The following is a 20,563-nucleotide window of genomic DNA, read 5'->3' on the forward strand; positions in this document are numbered from 1 at the left end:
CCGGAGCGGTCATTGCTGCACGTTCAGCGAGCAACGCTAGTTACAAGGTCAGAGCGCTAGATCAAGCGTTCGCTAAATTACCTACATCAAGGGATCTCTACGCCACCTCCCAGTCCAATCGAGCCTTCTCACTGCTCGCACCTTCGATTGCTCCTACCACTCAATACGCTCCATCAGCGGTTCCGACGATCGCCACTCAAAGCGTCAAAGTACCGATGCCAGCCTCCATTTCGGTTGTCGCTCATAGGCGTCATGCCATCTCCACTATGCCTGGCTTGGGTAAAATAGAATTGCCAGCAGGTGACGCTCCCGCTGCAGCGCCAGTGGTAAACACGGGCGTTGAGCAGGGTTCCCAAGCCGTAGCGAAGCCCACACCAACCGTGTGGTTTGCCAGCCGGCAAACGCCTCCCCATTTAGCTACTACAGCACCTGAACAACCACCAGCTCCAGCCAGCAGCGCGCCTTCGCGTTGGACCAGCTATCAGTTCAAAGATAATCGCCCGATACCATCGCCCAGCGATGATGATCTAAGGTCCCCTGGTGACCCTCCCTCAGGAGGAGGTCCCCCTGACGACGACCCGAGTAACAACGGTCCAGGCGGCGGTGGTCCTAATGGCGGCAGCGGCAGTCCCAATGGCGGGCCTCCTGGCGGCCCTCCAGGAGGAAGCGGAGATCCTTCTCCTGGTAACCCTTCTGGATGGACGGGGTACTCACCCTTCCCTTACTCCGATGAGTGGCAACTGAATCACAAGCTCAACTCATCGGTAGTACCCGCGTGGGATGGTCATGGCTCCACCGCCATCGACTATATCAGTTCTATGTCCTTCCTAGCTAGGATGAGCGATAAAATGAAGGAAGGTGTAGCCGCCATGGCCCCTTATAAGTGGTCAGGCCGTGCAAAGAGCTGGTGGGAATGTCTACCGTTGACTGACCAGACGTACTTCCGTCAGGATTGGGAACACATGATGATCGGTCTCCGTGTCCAGTTCCTTGATCTACGTTGGTCGCGTGAAAGGCTTTACGAGTTCGAAGCCATGTTCTTCCGTCAAAAAGGGCATACCAACGAGGATCCAATTGACTTCATACAACGTAGAGTTCGTCATCATATGTTCCTCCACCCGGACGATCTGGACGGTCCAGGTGCGGTTGACCGCATTCTGCGTAACCAACCCATTGAATGGGAAAAAGACCTCAACGACGTGAATTGCCCGTCTATTTTCGCGCTGCAAAGCGCGGCCAGTCGTCTAGCCACCAGCCTCATTAACGATTGGCAAAGCAGCGAGATTCGCGCTCGAAATACGGCAGCAGGCCATGGAGACAAACCAGCTGTCCCAGGCAAGGGGCGTTATGGGCGAACCGCGCATGTTGCTTCCTCGGATCCTCCCGTTGAATCCCCAGCCCTAATTAAGGATGAAGGCAGTGACTCAAGCACTGACGAGAGCGCTGAAGTTTATGCAGCAACGTTCCGTAAACGCAACGAGAAGAGCGGCACGCCCAGTTCTTCAAAGTGGCCAAGGGGCAAAGTTATGAACGGCGTCTCCTTTCCAAGGGATGATAGCGTTAAAAGTGCTAAACCCCCTACCAACGGCTCTTGCTTCATTTGCGATAGTCCTCACCACTATGCCAGAGACTGTAGTCACTACGGAAAGTGGGATGGTCTCCGTAACGCCAATTTGATAGACGTAGATTTAGATCACGAGCTAGAGGCCGCACACGACAGAGAGTATTTAGCTATGATTGTTGAAACACAGGCTGAGGCCTCTTCTTCCGCTTATATCGCTGGACTGAGTAAGACCTCGAAGGAAGCGTTCTGCATGAGCGCTGAACTTACTGGAGCAAAAGCTTTGCACGCCAAGAAGACGTTCATAAGGGATAACCGAAACGTTCGCCGACGAATGGCAAATGAGTCCAAGGGCAAGGAAAAGGAAGATTCCCCAACTGAGGAATCAGTTGTTAAACAATTACCGAGAGCTAAGCGTCGCCTAAGGGACAGCGCTACGCCTCCTCCTTATTCCTCTAGTGCTAATAAACCCCCTCCTTATGCAAATAATCACGATCCTGGGGAAATCTTTGTAGCGCCTAAAGGTCGCTCTTTCCCTGAAGGATTAGGCTCTCTAGGCACTCGAGCTCTTCATGCTCGAGCCTTCATCGCCTCAACAAAAGGAGAAGTCGTGCAAGCTCGATTGGACTCTGGCGCGGATATCACGCTGATGTCTGAGGACTTTTGGTCTTCCATTCCTGGGCTTCCGAAGCCTAAAGAGGGGTTACGAATGAAACTCTACCATCTTACAGGGTCTGCGAAGGTGCTAGGGTACATACGAACCACTCTGTTCATGCCCACGGAATCAGGAGCATTCGTCAGTTTCGATCTGGAAGCTTACGTAGTCCGCAACATGCGAGTTCCACTGCTATTGGGCGAAGACTTCCAACGACGTACGAATTAGGTGTGACTCGGTACGCTACGGGTCATTGCGACGTTCACGTTGGGCGGACGGGACGAATAATCAAGGCATCTTCAGCCCAGAGAGTAGACCTCGGATTCGAAATCAGACAGGCGCATACAATGCAGTCGTTTGTACGAGCCAAGGCCGCTCGACGAGCTAAGTGGATGAAGCCCGCTCAGGGAGACCCCCCAGTCCTCGCGGACGAAGATGCTATTATCCAACCTCACTCTGTCAAGAACGTCAGGGTATCAGCTCCCTTTGCTGGACGCGATGATTGGTTGGTGGAAAAAGTAATCATCGGCTTAGAGGATGGAGACATCCTGGCGGCCCCAACTACGTGGATCACGGCTTCTACGCCGATATTACCTATCGCTAATCCTAGTGCTACCCCCAGGATCATCAGGAAGGGAGACATAGTCGGGCACTTGTTAGATCCCAGTGGCACTTTAGATAATCCCTCCGAAGAGAGCACGCTAGCGCGCTACGTCGCGTCGGCTGATGCCTTGAGGAAAGTCATTACGGGATCCCTGAAGGCACAGGACTTGGCGGACGCCAAACCCACATCGCTGGGTCCAGACGATAAGCTGGATCAGGACGACGCTTGGGGCCCTAAAACGACAGCAGTACCTGAGGACTCGGTCCATGGGGATATCCTGGATGCAGTGAACTTGGGTCCTGACGTCCCGGAGCAATTCCAAAAGCCTTTGGCCGACATACTGCGTAAGAACGTCACAGCCTTTGGTATTGACGGCCGATTGGGAAAAGTCGCAGCTATGGTACCCATTCCCCTTAAGGAGGGTTCCACCCCGGTTTCCGTCCCCATGTACGCCGCTTCACCAGCGAAACGAGAAGTTATCGATAAGCAAATGAAGACATGGTTCGAGTCAGACGTTATCGAGCCTTCCGTCAGCCCCTGGGGTTTTCCTGTCGTGGTGGTCTATCGCAATGGCAAAGCTCGTCTGGCGGTAGATTATCGCAAGTTAAACGCGCAAACTATACCAGATGAGTTCCCCATCCCGCGCCAGACGGAAATCGTACAGGCTTTATCTGGCGCACAGGTCCTTTCCACATTTGATGCCTTAGCTGGATTTACTCAGCTGGAGATGGCTGACGAGGACAAGGAGAAAACAGCTTTCCGATGCCACCTGGGTCTTTGGCAATTTAAAAGAATGCCTTTCGGTCTACGCAATGGGCCGTCCATCTTTCAGCGTTTGATGCAGGGAGTTCTATCACCGTACCTGTGGTTGTTTGCGCTGGTTTACATCGATGACATCGTTGTGTACTCTAAATCTTGGGAGGAGCATCTCGTTCATCTGGACACCGTCCTAGGGGCGATCGCCGCTGCGGGTATCACTCTATCTCCCCCTAAATGTTTCGTTGGGTTTTCTTCTATTCTTCTGCTAGGACAGAAGGTTTCGCGATTGGGCCTGTCAACGCATCAAGAGAAGGTCCAAGCCATCATGGATCTCGCTCGCCCGACCTCCGTGTCTGACTTACAGAAGTTCTTAGGCATGGTAGTTTATTTTTCAACTTATATTCCCTTTTATTCTTTCATAGCGAAGCCATTATTCGAACTCTTGAAAAAGGGCTCTCGGTGGGATTGGCGGGCTGAGCACGAGTTGGCGTTTCAGCAGGCTAAAGAAGCGCTGTCAAACGCGCCCGTTCTGGGCCACCCTATACAGGGTTGTCCGTATCGTCTGTATACGGATGCGTCGCATGTCGCGCTAGGCGCGAGCTTGCAGCAGGTGCAACCCATTCAAGTCGGTGACTTGAAAGGAACGCCAACCTACGACCGTCTTGCAAAGGCGTGGTCCGAGAACAAGCCCATCCCTCATCTTTTTCCTATTCTAACCAAGGACGTCGTTGAGAGGCCTGCCGACGATTCTTGGGGTCCGTCTCTGGATGAGACTACGGTACACGTAGAACGTGTTATCGCCTATTGGAGCAGAACCTTCAAGGCAGCCGAGCGTAACTACAGCGCCACGGAGAGAGAGGCATTAGGCGCCAAGGAGGCCTTAGTGAAATTTCAGCCCTTTATAGAGGGAGAGACGGTCATCCTCATCACAGATCACGCCGCGCTTCAATGGGCTCGAGTCTACGAGAACGCCAACAGGAGGTTAGCGGCGTGGGGGGCAGTATTCGCAGCGTATCCAGGACTGCGCATCGTGCATAGAGCCGGACGAGTACACTCTAACGTCGACCCTTTGTCCAGACTACCACGTGTGCCGCCCCATAACTCCCCTGTTGTCGATGACATCCCAACTATAGCCCCCGACGAGAGCAAACAGGATAGAGCCCAGGCCGTCGAAGATCGTATTCACCGAGCGAGTGCGCCTCGTGCGGCGTTCACCGTGTCCTGTTGGGAGGACGTGGTAGAGCGCCGGGCAAATGCTACTTACTATGAACCGTCGGAAAGCCCAGCTCAGAGGGAAGCAGATCGATTGGCTGCCGCAGATGCAAGGACTCGCAGAGCTAATAAGCGCAGCAAATTCCCAGTTACTGAACCAGAAGTGGGAACTACGCCTGTGACGGAGGGACTCCCTTCATTAACGGAGCCTCCACCCACGGAAATAGTCGAAGAGATGGTTCCAGTCACGGAGCCCCCTCTTATCGAAGACAAGCTGCCCTTTCCGCTTGATGATCACTGGACCTACCCGATAGGAGTAAAGCCCACTTCGTCAACATTTGACGACGAATGTCTGAATAAACCTCATCTCCTCGTGGCTATGAAGCCCTCAGTAATCGCTACTTTCGCGCAGGGTTACCCGCAGGACAAGTACTTCGCTCCCAAATATATAGAGGACATTCCCAATCCAAAGACAGTCATCACTCCCTCCCACTTCCGCAAAAGCAAGAATGGTTTACTCTACTTCATAGATGCGGATTGGTCCGCTAGACTCTGCGTTCCGGAATCTAGGATACATTTCATATTGAAATGGATCCACGATTCCCCTTATGAGAGCGCACATGCAGGACCACGTCGATTCTTATCTAGGCTTCGAGAGTTGTTCTTCTGGCCCTCTATGCATAAAGACGTAATGGACTATACTAAGTCCTGCGACACCTGTCAGAAAATCAAAATTGATAGACGCGCGCAAGCCGGCAGCCTTCGACCCTCGCATATTCCAGCGAGGCCCTTCTCCACAGTCTCTCTTGACCTCATCACGGGCCTACCTTCGTCTGGTGAAGAAGGCTACACCGCTATCTTCGCCGTAATCGACAAGTTAACCAAATTTGCTATCTTCCTGCCAGTTCACGAAACTATGAGCCAAGAGCAGTTTGCAGATCTATTTGTGGAAAGAGTAGCCAATGTCTATGGTTTACCTGAGCGCATCATAGCCGACCGCGATAAGCGTTGGTCCACTGCGTTTTGGAAATCCGTAGTAGCGAATTACGGCAGTGTCATGGCTCTGTCGTCGTCGCATCATCCCCAGACGGATGGGCAGACTGAAATCCTTAATGCCACGATAGAGCAGATGCTGAGGGCGTACGTTGCTTCGGATCGCACGTCTTGGGCCAAATGGCTCAGTGTATTAAATTACTCCTACAACAGTTCTGTGCACTCATCCACGGGTTACTCTCCTCAATTCTTACTAATGGGCTATAAACCTCGGACTTCCACAGTTGGAATTACCCCCGAAGGAGACCCGGTTTCAAGACCGTTCGTGGCTAGTCAATCTGCGGAAGAGTTCATAGGCGAATTAGAATTCCACCGCGCTTCAGCCAGAGATGCGCTTGTACTAGCGCAGGAAAGACAAGCGGCAGCTTATAACAAGGGCCGACGCCCCGTGGACACACTTCAGAAGGGAGACTTAGTCTTAATCAATCCGCATACGCTCAAGCTCGTAGACGTCAAGGGTACAGGTCGGAAGCTAGTCCAGAGGACGATTGGACCCTTTGAGGTCCTAGAACAGATAAATCCTCAAGTTTACCGATTGAAGCTCCCACCTAACTATCCGATGCACCCCGTATTCAACATTGAGCATCTCAAGAAGTACCATTCTTCGCCGGATCGATTCGAAGGAAGGGAGACCCTGCCTAGTACTAGGGAATTAATCTCACATCCAGAGTACGAAGTCGAGTCAATCGTTGGTCATCGTTTAACTACGCAAAAACGGGGCAATCGACGGATGTACCTAGTTCATTGGAAAGGCCACGAGCCAGTAGACGACACATGGGTCTCAGAGTACGACCTCCGCAATGCTCCAGAGCTTACGAGAGCGTACATACGAGCCCATAATCTGTAAAGCTCGATGATATCACCCCGCCACCCATTCCTGTTTGCGCTAGTTTGGTGATTGATTGATGGATAACGATTTGCAACCACCGCCGTCCTTCTTCTTTACTTCCATCATCTTTTAATATCGCGCGGCTTCACTGTGTTGAACTAATTTCTGTACCCTTCGCGCGGCTTGCTCTGCGTTGAAACTATCCTTACACTCTGTAACCATCGCGCGGCTTGTTCTGCGTTGAAACTATCCTTACACTCCTTTATTCTTTCAATCTCTAAATCCCTTTACTTTATTGCTATGCATTCTTACGCTTCAAATTACCGCCCCACTCCAGATTCGCGTGTCACTTCTACCAGGAGGTCCAGCGCAACCGGCTACCTTGCTAGGCCATGCGTTGACTCCAGAATGATTGCGAAGTTACCTAAGTTTGAAATCCAATCACATCGGATCGTACAGCTAGGGGAAGAAGTTTGGGAACTGTGGTCTCCTAACGCACAGCAGCTTCCATTCTTACCCGGCTTGTTGGAGGACCATTTCAGCGTCGACATAGCTAGCCGTCGTTCTGACCAGCGAAGCGATGGGCATTTGGGAAGGTTTGACGCGTGCGTGTCGCCTCAGTTTGCGACTGGCCACCCAAGTTGGGCTCCCCATATTAAACGCGTGCCCACATCGCTATCGGAATGCCCTGAGTTCGCCTGCATCTTAGATGTTACGGACTCGCGTAGTTCTATCCACACCAACTACATTCGAGAACTGCAACAGCGAAACTCCCGCTTAGAAGCACGCATCGAGAATCTTAGAGCCAACAGTCGTCGTGACCCTTCAATCGCCTTGGAGGATGTATGGAAGTTCTACAATCCTAACCTCAGGCCAGACGATATCAGCGACCTCCGCTCCATACGATCCTTCGACAAAGCTCTAGACGACGTGACCCTGCTACAGCGGAAATTCAAATTGAAGGCTGCGTGGATAGATTGGGTGGAGCGGCAGCAGACTACCACTTCTTGGTCTCGATCGACGAATCGTCTCCCCGAAATGGCTGATGAGTCGTACATGGGTTGTTGGATCAACGGCCAAGAGGAGGAAGAAATTGATTGGCTTCTGGCGCACCGTATCCCTTGCTTCATCGTACATAAGTTAATGGGAGACGAGTTGGATCGCCTGTTAGACGCGGGACGCGGACCAAAACACACTTCGTTCGTTCGGAACACTCCCATTGAGAATCTAAGCTCCCCCCACAATCGCATCGAAACCTTTCTACGTAGGCAACGGGTAATAATCACCGAATCGGACAACGACGACAACATCGGGAACGAAGAGCCGTCTGATCCGCCCGAGGCGTTATATGCCTCCTTCTCCCTGTTCCATAAAGAATGGTCGAGAGGAGGCCCTGCTCCCATTGCCTATGCGGTGATTCCTAATCCGACCCCTCCTACCCAGCACGCATCAAGTACTTCCCCCTTACTAGGGCTGGACTTCTCTAGCTATGGAGCTGATCCTCTCGATATGGTAGAAGTGGACCCTCGTCGTGTAGCTTGGATTCGACCCCCTCCAGTCATGAGTCCTCTGAAAGGCAAATGGGAGAAATGGGCGGAGAAAAATGTGGAGGGTGAATTATTTGTGACAAGAGTGGGACGTTCTTACGCTGACTTCCACGGTGTCTCATACTTCGACCGATCTCGTAATCGGGAAATCATCCTATTGAGCGACGCACCGATACTTCCTGGAGCCATCTCGAAGACCGAAATATTCGGACTCCCTTGTCCGCGACACTTACATTTCGCAGAAGTACCCCAGAATAAGACACCGCGACCCGCCAAAGCGTCGTCATGGCTGTACTTGACTAAGGACCCAACTCCTGGGGATGTGGGCATGCAAGCAAGGCGTCCTCATGCGGAGGATCTTCCTTTCAAGGACGAATTCAGGACTGGCGCGTCTACTCAACCATCACCACCACCCAGCCCTGGTAATCCAGCGCCACCGCCTCTCCCTTTGCTCTTCAATCCTCTCGACTCCCCGGAGATTGGGGGCGTTCCAGATAGCGAGCGCCCTGTTTCTCCCGTGGACTCCTTGTTGGGATCCCCCCCGGAAGTAGATTGGGGCACAGACCTTGACGAGCCAATGGGACCGCACATACCATCCGAGGCTGCTGAAGACGTAGAGATGGGTACTGTGGACCTGGGAGACGTGCCCTCTCCTCTTCGGAGCCTTCCTAAGTCACCGACAGTCCCACCCCCCACTGTATCCGTTCCCAAACAGCCTTCGCCAACTCCCTCCCCAAGACATCGAGCCGCCTTCGAACCCTCAACGAGTGCGCCCGCACCTGGTGCCCCTCGCTGGAGCCCTTCTCAACGTGGCGGTCGTAAGCATGCGCATCCGTTATCTCGCTCTCCAACTCCTCCCCGAAGGAGAGGAGATTCTTACCGTCCTCGACCATCCCACAATGTTCGGGAAAGCAACCGTCCCCGCTTCCAACCGCCGACGCCCACTCCTAACGCTTGGTCTACAAGCAATAACCCTTCCAGCCCTTGGGTGCAGTTGCCTAACGCAAACCCTTGGTCAGCTCCCAACACGTTCTCCGCTGGTTTAAACCCGACACCGTGGGGCCCCCCTCCTGGTTATATGCCTTGGGGTATGAACCCATCAGCCCCTCCGCCGTGGTCCGTTCATTACCCTGGTTACTATCCCTCAGAGCATGCTTCACTATCGGGTTGGCCCCCTCTGGGATTTCCTATGATGCCGCAACACAACTGCGCCTCCTGTCATAATTGCGCCTCTTGTGGTCGTCCTTCAACGTCGACTGGAGAAGGGAACTCATCTCAGCATCCTTCTGCACCGATAGCGCCATCATTATTAGGTCGTCTCCGATCGCCATCCGCGGTAGACTCGCTTCGCATCGAACCAGTTCCCTTAGCGCAATGATTACGGGATCCAACGCCTTTAGTCGAGCGTTTACAACCACCTGCCGCTTCCTTAATGCAGCGAATTCAAGGGCCACCTATGGAATTCGTTCAAGGGTCCTCTTCCAGGCCTCTACAAAGCATTCCGCCAGTACCACTGCAACAACGGCTGGCTGTGAACTTGGAAGACGGGGAAGACGATTTTCCAGAGGAGGATAGGCCCACACCCACTAGTCGTGCACGAAGGAGTCGTAGATCAGGCAGGAAGCAGCATGAGGAGGACCAGCGAAGGATCGAGGAAGGCAAGAAACCGGCAGGAAAGGGCAAGAGGAGGGATCGGCGACGGTAGGAGTCATTCAAGTCTGGATAATTCGAGTCTGCGCGCAGGGGGGCACTGTAATACGGAGTTGAGGATACGCGCAGCCCCGCTTACTAATACTTGACTTATATCTGTTTGTATTGGCATTAGCACACTTAGACATAAACCATATTCATCTTGCTACCAAGCTCGCGTGAAGTGTGTCCTGTGTCCACTGCTGGTAAGACCAAAGGGCGAGCTCCCTGCATAATGCTCCCTCCTCCACAGGATATGAGAGCCCTCCTCTGGGTTAACGAGGGTCTGCCTAGGACTTCTAGGCAACCCTAGGAGACGAGCGCAACCACAACAGTTGCGTTCTCTCCTATCACTTCTATTCATCTACTCTACACTACGACATTCGACTACGGTACTACGAGACTTCACACGCACGAAGTCCCCGCACGCACTGAGGTTTCACACATGGCGTGGTGCTGAAGATGCATAAGCAGCATGCGTTGGTATGTGGAACATCGGTAAACTCACTGGCAACGGGGCTTGACTAGCTTTACTGGTGAGTACTAGGAGTACTGAGTACTGGTACTGAGTGGGTAGTGGATTACTTACTGTCTCAAAGGGTTGCGACGATGCGCGTTGTTGACAAGCTGTTTGTCACGGGCTTTGGCTTTGAATCCAAACAGTGCCTCACCCTCTTGGCGACGCAATCTGCTGTCCCAGCCAAAAGAAGCGACATTCCATCGTCATCTATCAGACCAAGCAGCCTGAAAATTCATACAACTGCCCATATTTTGAGCTTCTTCAATTACCGCAAGATGGAACTCCCTCAAGAATTAAACCCAATAAATTACATGTGAGACGAAATTCAAACGAAATTTAAAGGTGGCCGCCGTATAGTACTTTGCACCCTCCGTGGACAATGCTTGCCTTCTGGCTCGTGATTTCTATATATATATCTCAGTCTCTGTGACGAGGGTCTTTGGCCAAAAACATGTTCTAGCTTTGTTATGATCTCGTCAAGGGAGTTGAACCCTTGTTGAACGTACTTACTGCGTATTCTGCATTCTATGCAAAGATAAGTCATTTCTGCCTGTATTCAGTGCTACCAATGCACCAACCAAGACCTTGTTTGGATTAACATTCATGCTCTGAATGCCTCGGGGGTCGGAGGGGATTTATTCATGTTTAAGTAATGGTATTCGAGAGGTAAGATCGTTCATACAAGAAAATGTCGGAGTGTCGAGGTGCTGTAAATGTTGGGTCACATTTTTTTTAAAAAAGAAAGAGGGCAAAAAATCGATTTTGACATATAGACATTACTCTTTGTTTGGGAGTCAAACCCAGCTATCATATTTGCTGACACTTAGAGCCATCCAAGTGTTAGAAATTAACTGTGGGTGCCAGCCGATGCACCAACAAGGAACTTTACTTAATCGCAAGAATCACAATAAACAGTCATTTGAATTGAATGTGATGCCCTCCATCTGACATGAATGTTGTAATTCAAGTTGAAGAATCTCCTAATATTCAAATGGAGTTAGTAGCTAGACCACTGACAACGATTTTATCTGCCACTCCATGCAAAACTCATAACTTTGTCATCTCTTAACCCCATTCTCTGTCTGGGACTCGAACCCAGCTCTTGTGTGAATATGCACACAATGGACATTTTTTGATGTGTGTGCTGGCCAGTGCACCAACAGAGAGTCTTGCAACTTCCAACATCAATGCCTTCAAAGCATGAACTTACATTTGCAACACCAGAGCTAAGGAATGAGATTGAAACTTCAAGTGCTTTCCAGACATGTTATCAAAGATGATTTTTGGGGTGGGGATACTACAGCAAAGAACATCCAAAAAGAGATAGCCAACCTATCAAAAAAATGTAGCAACATAAATTGCTTTCATCATGATCTCATCAAGGGAGTCAAACCCTTGTCAGACTTACTTACATACCATGCATCATGCATTCTACACAGAAACAAATTGTTTCCGCCTGTATGCGGTGCTGCCAATGCACCAATGATAACCTTGTTTGGATTATAGTTCATGGTCTGAATACCTCAAAGGGGATTCACATTTAATGGTATTTGAGTGGCAGAACTATTTATTCAAGTTGGATCGTCCATGCAAGAAAGTGTCAGAAAGTTGAGGTGCTGTAAATGCTGGGTCAAAAACAAAATGATATCATATATGCACACAACAACAACTTTTCGTTTGGGAGTCGAACCCAGCTATCACATTTGCTAACACTTAGAGCCATCCAAGGGTTAGAAATGAAATGTGTGTGCTAGCCTTTTTGAACTTACATTTGCAGCATAGGAACAAGATTAAATCTCTGAGTGCTTTCTCAACATTTAATAAGAGACATGTGTTGGAGCGGAGATACTACAGCAAAGAACACCCAAAAAAAATCAACACACCAACAGTATGATTCAAGGGCTCTGTCTGGGAGTCGAACCCAATCTTTGTGTGGAATGACCTATAACTTCAAGGTTAAGTCAATCTTTACACCTGTGCTTCCAATACACCAATGGATCACTGATATTCCAATCTCCTTGTTGAATATTTCCTGATTTTCTCACTCACACAAGCTTGACACAAGCTTTGGCATATCAGTCCCAGCAAAATGCTACATTCCACATACCTTATATTTGTATGTAAAGGCTGAATAAGATAGAACAAAAGGCTTGAGTTCAATGAAATCTCGCCTGAGAATAGAACCCTTTGCAAATTGTCAGTTCCCGTGCTAAATATTGCACCCACAAACAGTTATGAGCAAGTTATGAGGCTTGACATGTGACATGGACATTCAATAACCCACACCTTCGAGGGATTCAAAGGAATCTGACTTATTTAAATTATGCCAAGAAAAAAAAAACCATCAACTCTCAATGGCCTGAGTACCTGTGAAGCAACCTTATTATAAGTATATCTGCTAGCGGGCGCCAATGAAGAGTTCGACGAGAAGTAGTTGGATCAATTTTGTATTGAGCTTTGTATTTTATAAAACCTCAAGGGGACGCTCGAAAGAACTTCTCAGCTTTGTATTTCATAAAATGTAAACAAGACAGAGGATGTGTCGACACTTGAACCCAGTTCTTGCATGTTTTAAGTTTGAAGCGCCCTTATCGACGTGCATGCAAGCGAATCACCATCAAAATGCTATTAGAATAAAATTCTGTTATAGGATTCAACCGAGCGAGTTGATAGTATTGCAGGAGAAAAGTTTGTTTTCACATTGAGTATAGGGTTCTCGTCTCATTTATTTATATCACAGGTCGCATCAAAGTCGTTTCTTGATTCATATGGGCTTTTGGGACTTTTAAAGCAAGCTCGCATCAAGATGTGATCAGGTCACATGAGCGTGTTGAAACGCCCGTGATCTTACAGCTGATTGCGAAACGATAGAGCAGCTCGGCTCCCGTTCCGTCTTAGCCATCTGTTTGTTTGCTGAGGCCAAACATCGACACCTTCCTGAGTCTTATCTACCGTCTACGTACCCTCACATCCCGTTTCCCTCCTCGAATAATAATGGCGCGCGCTGGTAATCGAAAACACATCCCAGAACCTGTCAAAGAAATGCTCGTTACCATGTCTCATCAAATGTCTTCAAAAGACATCGCTAAAGCTACAAACACAGGCCGAAGTACGGTCAACCGCATTCTTCGTCTTTACAAGGAGACAGGTTCAGTCGTAAAAAAGCCTGAAGTTATGGGAAGACCAAGAAAACTGAACTCGTTAGATACTGCTGTGGGTATTTTCTATTTCTTGCAACATATATAGTGATGATTCCGTTTTCAGTACCTAGAATCATGTATTGAACGAACTCCGGACATTTATCTTTTTGAGTTACGGAAAGAGCTACGTGAAGCCCGAGACATCGACGTATCTGAAGGCACTATCGCTCGCACGCTACGACGCCGTGGTTTTGTTCAAAAAAAGGTGGGATGGCCATTTCCTTTGCATTTCCTACTCCAATTTCACTGAACTCATCAATATCCCGTGTTAGGTCTCTGCCCCGGCAATTGAACGGAATGAAGAGCGTCGTGCAAACTTTCAAATCCGCATTGGTGAAAACTACCAGGCAGACCAGCTCGTTTTCGTGGATGAATCCGGCTGCAACAGAATCACAACAAAGCGAGCATATGCATGGGCTCCACTAGGTTGGAGAGCTCGAAGGCGGGATTATTTTGTCAGAGGTCAAAAGTGAGTAATCCCAGATCTTGCTTTCTCCTTCGTCGTTTAATCTTTACTCCAGATACTCCATTTTGCCTCCTCCACCTTGACGTCCAAAATCGGTCCTACACAGCTGATCTTTTTAATCAATTCATTGACAGCCTCCTCGATAACATGAACCCCTTCCCTGGCCGGAACTCCGTTATTGCAATGACGAAGCTGAGAAGCATACGAGACCGAGGTGTCAAGCTCATCCTCGTTGCCATCGGCCAGTGGACGCTTCTTCCCTTTTGTTGCAGTCGATTCCTTCTTACTTTTTCCAGCGCCAGCCCGCTAATAAAACATGTCAACGAAAGGTCAGGTTCAATTACCTCTAGACAGCCCACGCACCAAGTTATGTATTTCAAGAACAACCTCGCGTGTCCTAGCGCGCTTGATCTTCTCTGTTGCACGAGCCATAGCCTGGACATGATCCTCTGCATTGGCAAGCCGGTTTGGTGGGTCAGAAATGCGATCTCCCGAGAACTTGTAACCCAAAACTGCGTTGGCCGGGATGAGGTCCATATTAGCACATATCCTGTCGAAAAAATCATTCCAAGGAAGGTCGGTTGGTAAGCGGACGATCAAGCGAGTGACAACCCCATTTTCAACTTCTGTATTACGAGGGACTGAGATGTCGACATGGGTTGTGGCAACTTGGGCTGTGAAAGCGTAAGCGTGGTGTTATGGTCCAAGATAACAGGACCTACGACGGGCCGTGGCAGGACGTGGAGTAGCAGGGGCCGGCAAATTCTCAGGCCTATCATGGTAGTATGGCGGGTGGGCGCGTGGTTGAAACTGAGCAGGTGGGTAGTAGCCGTGGTTAGGATAGAGGCCGGGAAACACAGGGAAACCAGGGGGATACATGGCCTGCGGAGCAAACCCAGGAACAGCAGGGGGGGCGGCAGGTAGACCAGGTGGAGCAGCAGGTTGGACGGGGGCAGCAAGAAGGCCAGCGTACAGGTTACCGTTGAGGTTTCTGTTGTGCTGTGCCATTTGTTCTAGAACTGGATGGATGTCGGGGTGACGGTCGTGCATGCGAAGCCAGAATGAAGCACGGGGAAATCGACGCAGCATTTCTTGCCGCTCCGCCGCATTCAGCTGGAGTTCGTTGTTAGCCATGAGTATATAGTTGGGGAAAATAAGCACGCACATCAAAGCTTTTATAGACGAAAAAAAACCCCTTCTCCGAGCTCCCCTGCCGCTATCATCGAGGAGCTCCATATCATCAGTCCGTGGATGCTAGCCATGGTTCTAAAATACCCAAGAAAACCTAGAAATATTAGAATTTTGGAGTTAGTGCCATCAGTAGGTGCAGTGGGTGACCATCGGTGCGAGGGTGACAATTCATAAGCAAGAATGGAAGGATTTTCGCATTGCTGTAGAGTATATACATGCCATCGAGGAATTTAATTGAAGAGGAGAGATGGTGGAGTGTTCAACGAAGGAGAGTGGGGGGGATATGAAGGAGGACGATGGAGAAGTGTTACCGGTCCGGTCTATTTGGCTTTGGTGTGCGCCACATACAAACAAATGGCTAGGACGGAACGGGAGCCGAGCTGCTCTATCGTTTCGCAATCAGCTGTATCTTGACGACGTCAACCCACCCCCAATCGCTCTCCCCTTCTATGCCGCCTCATGCGACGTGCCTGCGTGTCCCAATGTTTTTCCTCCCCTGCGCCTCTTCCCCCCCACCATGCCACAACGAAACGGCCTTTATGCACGCAATCGAACGGCCACATACATCTCTGTCCTCGCTAGGCGAAGCAATTCCCGCTCCAATTTCTTCAGTCCGATAGGTGACTCTTTGAAAAGGGTAGGTTTTTTCATTGACGGTATGTTCTCACCTCCACTTGGCTAACTATTTCGCGTAGGCTTCGCGAAATTGCTATCTTGTTGGCACTCTCAGGCTCTGGTGCGTACCCCAGGGTAGACGAGGATCCGCATTGGGTTGCACTGTATGGAAAGGCGTATCGTGTGTACTATCGCTCACGCGGCCTCCTGAAGTGCTAGCCGCTCGTATCAGTTGCTGTCGCTCAAAATAAGTACTTACGTCGGCCTCCTCTTAGCTAACATCCCTTCTACTCAGAATGTCTCGACCGACGGTGACGACAACTCCAAATCGAAATTGTTGAAATGAGGGCTTGAACGTCAGAGTGTTGAAGCGTGCAGGACGGTTTTTAGGTGAAAAAGGACGGCTCGGATCCTGGGGACGACAAGTTTTAAAGCGAGGACGTGCACATTGAAAGGAAGGTACCTACTCTCTTTTCAAAGCTGTTGTACGCTCATAGACCCTCTGAACAGAATCCCAACGATCGCGAAATCACCCGACGACTCCGTCAACACTCATTCAGGCGCATATATTCAGATCTATCCTTATTTTCATCCACGTGTTCTTCAAGCACTGTCCTATCTCGTCAATTCCGAACGTGGTCACGGCGTACCATCGCGAATTTTAGTTGGTGCCAAAGGTACTCTTGCTCGCGTCGGCTCCGGTCAGTTGGTCTCCGATTTCGACCTTCTTTAGCTCGAGGAGCGTTGATTGTATTTTGTCGACGGTGGAACCTCACGCGCCAGCACCTCATTCCTCAGCTCTTGCCTTTACAACTACATCAGAGGGTGCGTATCCAGGAACTACACCCGATTTAAGGCGTCTTCACTGTAATCACACATTCCGTTGGTTGTCTTTCGAGCATGGATCATATTCAACCATAAAAGGGGACTGCTCAGGACGTCTTTGACCGTCCTATGTTGTTCGTTTCGATCCGTTACGTCTAGAAATAAGGTATCTGTTCGTGCATCAGCTCCTTGAAATTCAATCATGCGAGAGCAGGGTTCAACAGACAGAACAGTGCTAAATTCATTCAATATTCGCAACATTATCTTCCTCCTTGTACCCAACCATCCCTCCAAGTCACCCGCGATCACCACCTAAACCGCCTCATCATTCACGAACCACACGAAACCTTCCTAGCTGAAGTAGGGGCACTTTGTACCATCTACGAGGGAGGTGGTTCGGGCAACAACGCCTATTGCGTCATTGCTTGAGTACGTTCGCTTGCGCGCATTCTCCCAGGTTATAATTATTCGTGAGTCACTACACGCTCTCCGTCGTATTTGTATTCATTTCAACTGATTTCAATTTTTTTTTGCACAAAATGGCCTTCGAATTTTACGGCTCACGGATTTAATTACTATCCCACACCATTATGATCATTACTATTTCCGTCGTTGTTTCGGTTTGGATGGAGGTTAGGAGGGGACAGTCCGAGTACCAGTGGCGTGCGCGATATTTTTATGAGTTTCAATTTATTGCGATTGTATGTACAGTTTGTGCGGGTTTTTGTCCATTACCTCTCAGCCTGCGAAAACTTGGCATGAGATAAAATCCGCGAGACCTTCAATAACCACATTTTCCCCCTCCTCCCTGACCACCGTTGGCTCCCTTAAATTCCTCGTGGCCTCTCTGAAGGTCCTCCACCGAGGCTGTCATTGCTGTGCCTTGCCAGAACCTGTACCTCGCTCGGCGTCGTGTGCAACGAAGCCGAATCTCCACGCATCAACAAAGAAGTTGAAAGAGGGATTGTGTCATCGAGAGCGGAGAGAGAGGTGAGGAGAAGTGTCTGCGGCCGCTCGATTACGCATCTACGAGGCCATTCGGAATTATAACGAGAAAATGGATGGAGAACAGGGACAGGGGAGGCAGGAGACTGTTAGGCTAGAAGTTGGCAAGAGCAAGGGTGGTTCAGGATTCCTGACGGTCATGTGACCTTATTGCGTCTCCACTTCGTGTCGTCTCAACTCTTCTCAGCCCAACTCTCCGAACCCTATCCACATCCGCTCGGACGGCCTCTCTTTCGCGCTTACTAACTGGAACGCGCGTACCCCCACCAATACGTCCTGTATGCCTCCTTAAAATAATGTGCCGCCAATCTGCACGTCGCTATGTGTTTCAGCTTTCAGTCTTCATCGCGCTCTTTTGCTACGTGTATTGATGGAGGCTCCCATTGAACGTTGGGTTTCGGAAAGAAAGATGGGCGATGCATGTTGGATAAAGTCTGGGAAGGCAAGGATTCAAAGGTACGTTGTCAAGTAGTGTTTGATACTGCAACGTGGCTTACACCTGACATCCTCACCAACAAAGAAATGACTCACTGGTGACTAAATCGAATACCTGGAGAGTCGGTTCCGGATGAATCCATCACATGATGTCATAAACCCCTTTCCACGTCCCATGACTCCAGTATAAGGAGTCCGCTCGAGCTTGAGCCCAAGCCTTAACCACAACAATCATGCCAGTAACCTTTTCGCCCACATCCCTGCCCGCCGAATCCTTCCCTCTAACCGTCACATCTACACCGCTCTCCCCATCATCCCTCCTCGCCTCCACCTGCCCCCAACAATCCCGCCTCTGCGCCTCCCTCCTCCAATCCTCCCTCCCAGCCGGATCGCACAACACCATTCCAAAACGAAACGGTCTCGTGCACACCATAGTCGAAGCATACAATAGACACAGACACCTCCGCCTCCGCCCGGACGACATATGGACTGCCATCCTCATCCAATTCAATTTCTTCGTCAACGGGCGGAGTGAGCAGCTCCGGTCTCAGTTCGTTGCGCACAAGGGGAAGAAGGAGCTTGTTGTACATGCACAGGGGAATCGGTATACCGTCAATTTCGGCGCCATGGCGAAGGATATGACGCGGGAGTTGGAGAAGAACATTTTAGATCCCTCTTTGCGTGCGTGGATTCTCCCGAAATTCAGCACGACGACTACAACGGATACAATCATCGCTTCTGTGATTATGATGTCGAGTATGAAGAAGTACTTTGATTACAGGTTTTGTCTTGACTGCGGGATTCCCAGCGTTACGCTTGAAGGCGAACAGGAGGATTGGGAAGAAATCTTGCGGAGGATTGAGAAATTGAAGGAATATGGGGTGGAGGCGACAGGGTGGTGTCACTTGCTACGCCCTATAATGGCGCAGTTCGTGGCGGCGTTTGATAACCCGGCAAGTGAGGAGAATAAGGAGTTCTGGGGGAAGGTGTGTCATCGTGAGGGGGGAGGGAGCGGCCCGACCTATCTTGGTGGATGGGTGACAGCGTTCTGCGCATTTGATGAGGACGGAAAGTGGCTTGGACACAAGTTTAAAGACGGGGTGGTAGAGGTACGCTCGTTCGTCATTGCTCCAATCTATATTCACTTGTTATGTAGGCAGAATCATTGCAAGGACCAGACCCTACCGCCCTGTCCGCATCTGATTTTTTTGCCACCTACACTCAAGACTCAAAGACTTGGAGTCAAAGCGAAGCATTCCTAATCTTATCCGGCACGCGATATCATCTTGTTGACACGAACGACATTCCAGCAGGATGCACGGATGTCGATGTACTCGTTGACGACAACGGGGAAGAAATACCGTGCATGATGACTGCGGGTTTATTTGGAACTGAGATCTCTGGTGATGTAGAAGGGAAGAGGGACACAGTGAGACCGGTTTCGGGGTGGTGGATGTTTGAGAAAGCAATTGAAGGCGAGGGGAAGACAGATTGAAACGGGTTGACTCAGCGCTGGTACTTTCAGGGTTAGCGTTTTACAGCAATTGTAGATTTCGAGTGGTGAACCGGTGAACGGTAGATCTTGGGGCACAGGAAAATCTGCGTGCCATCTGCGTGCCATCTGCGGACACCTGCGTACACCTGCGGACACAGGTTGCGTGCCAGTTGCGAACCGAAAATATATATCTGCGGTCACTTGCGTGCATACCAATCCAGTTGCGTGCCAATTAAACCTAGTGAGCTGGTATCTGCGGGCATCTGCGAGCATCAGCGTACCATGTCGTGTTGATGTTGTGTTTCTCAAGCACCAAATTATCCTTCTAGTTTAATGTATCCAAATCTCTCTGATTCTTTTAGGATATGTTATTTCGTACCTATAGGTCTGTACTAAAACTATTTTTATGTAGAAAGATACAATTTTAAGTGAGCAAGGCTATGACTAGTCTAGTCAGCCACCGGCCCAGGCTTCTTATCATTCTTTTTCTTCTTTATTGGACGTGGTTTTGGTCGAGTTTTTTGCTTGAGACTTGTGTCGGGGTCTGGGACTAGGGTTGGTTTCGCAAAGTGAATGTACTTAGGTCCGAACTAGATCAAGGTTAGTCAATGTCCGGAACTTGAGTGACGGAGTCTCACCTCTCGTTCAGACTCACTCCCTGCTCTCTTCTTCCCATCCCCACTTGATTCCACATCAAAAGAGGGATCCCAACCCCCTTGGTGATGTCCTGCATCCAATCCCCACTGGAAATTTCCTGAAACGCCAGTTCGGTCAGTATTTTCGAACATTTCCTCCTCCAAGCTCTCCAAGCATTCCCTCTCAATGTCAATCTCCTTTAGTATCTTCGGAACACTTGTTAATTGCACGTCCCATGCCCTATGAAGGATCTCCACCTCGCTATA

General features: G+C 49.9%; 6 protein-coding genes across 6 annotated transcripts; 4 read left to right on the forward strand and 2 right to left on the reverse strand.

Moving 5' to 3' along the window:
• Positions 1-215: 215 nt before the first annotated feature.
• Positions 216-2,444, forward strand: LACBIDRAFT_308416 (uncharacterized protein; the record flags this gene model as incomplete). Its single annotated transcript, XM_001875489.1, has 1 exon — positions 216-2,444. One exon carries the CDS (start codon positions 216-218, stop codon positions 2,442-2,444), a length of 2,229 nt encoding a protein of 742 aa, XP_001875524.1.
• Positions 2,445-6,973: 4,529 nt separating this feature from the next.
• Positions 6,974-9,598, forward strand: LACBIDRAFT_308418 (uncharacterized protein; the record flags this gene model as incomplete). Its single annotated transcript, XM_001875490.1, has 1 exon — positions 6,974-9,598. The coding sequence occupies one exon, from the start codon at positions 6,974-6,976 to the stop codon at positions 9,596-9,598; it is 2,625 nt and encodes an 874-aa protein (XP_001875525.1).
• A 477-nt stretch (positions 9,599-10,075) lies between these two features.
• LACBIDRAFT_322427 (uncharacterized protein) lies at positions 10,076-11,940 on the reverse strand (the record flags this gene model as incomplete). The annotated part of the gene is made up of 7 exons (XM_001875931.1): positions 10,076-10,273; positions 10,342-10,365; positions 10,418-10,442; positions 10,499-10,600; positions 10,940-10,954; positions 11,640-11,761; positions 11,842-11,940. 7 exons carry the CDS (start codon positions 11,938-11,940, stop codon positions 10,076-10,078), a joined length of 585 nt encoding a protein of 194 aa, XP_001875966.1.
• Positions 11,941-14,134: 2,194 nt separating this feature from the next.
• On the reverse strand, positions 14,135-15,229 carry LACBIDRAFT_322428 (uncharacterized protein; the record flags this gene model as incomplete). The annotated part of the gene is made up of 3 exons (XM_001875932.1): positions 14,135-14,401; positions 14,459-14,769; positions 14,818-15,229. The coding sequence occupies 3 exons, from the start codon at positions 15,227-15,229 to the stop codon at positions 14,135-14,137; spliced, it is 990 nt and encodes a 329-aa protein (XP_001875967.1).
• A 126-nt stretch (positions 15,230-15,355) lies between these two features.
• Positions 15,356-16,885, forward strand: LACBIDRAFT_322429 (uncharacterized protein; the record flags this gene model as incomplete). The annotated part of the gene is made up of 7 exons (XM_001875491.1): positions 15,356-15,415; positions 15,527-15,619; positions 15,928-15,942; positions 16,036-16,082; positions 16,412-16,602; positions 16,635-16,726; positions 16,826-16,885. The coding sequence occupies 7 exons, from the start codon at positions 15,356-15,358 to the stop codon at positions 16,883-16,885; spliced, it is 558 nt and encodes a 185-aa protein (XP_001875526.1).
• Positions 16,886-18,399: 1,514 nt separating this feature from the next.
• LACBIDRAFT_322430 (uncharacterized protein) lies at positions 18,400-19,661 on the forward strand (the record flags this gene model as incomplete). Its single annotated transcript, XM_001875492.1, has 2 exons — positions 18,400-19,275; positions 19,323-19,661. The coding sequence occupies 2 exons, from the start codon at positions 18,400-18,402 to the stop codon at positions 19,659-19,661; spliced, it is 1,215 nt and encodes a 404-aa protein (XP_001875527.1).
• Between the last annotated feature and the right edge of the window lie 902 nt (positions 19,662-20,563).

This window comes from Laccaria bicolor, genomic scaffold (genome assembly GCF_000143565.1).
Source record: "Laccaria bicolor S238N-H82 LACBIscaffold_3 genomic scaffold, whole genome shotgun sequence".
In the NCBI taxonomy this organism is placed as follows: Eukaryota; Fungi; Basidiomycota; class Agaricomycetes; order Agaricales; family Hydnangiaceae; genus Laccaria; species Laccaria bicolor.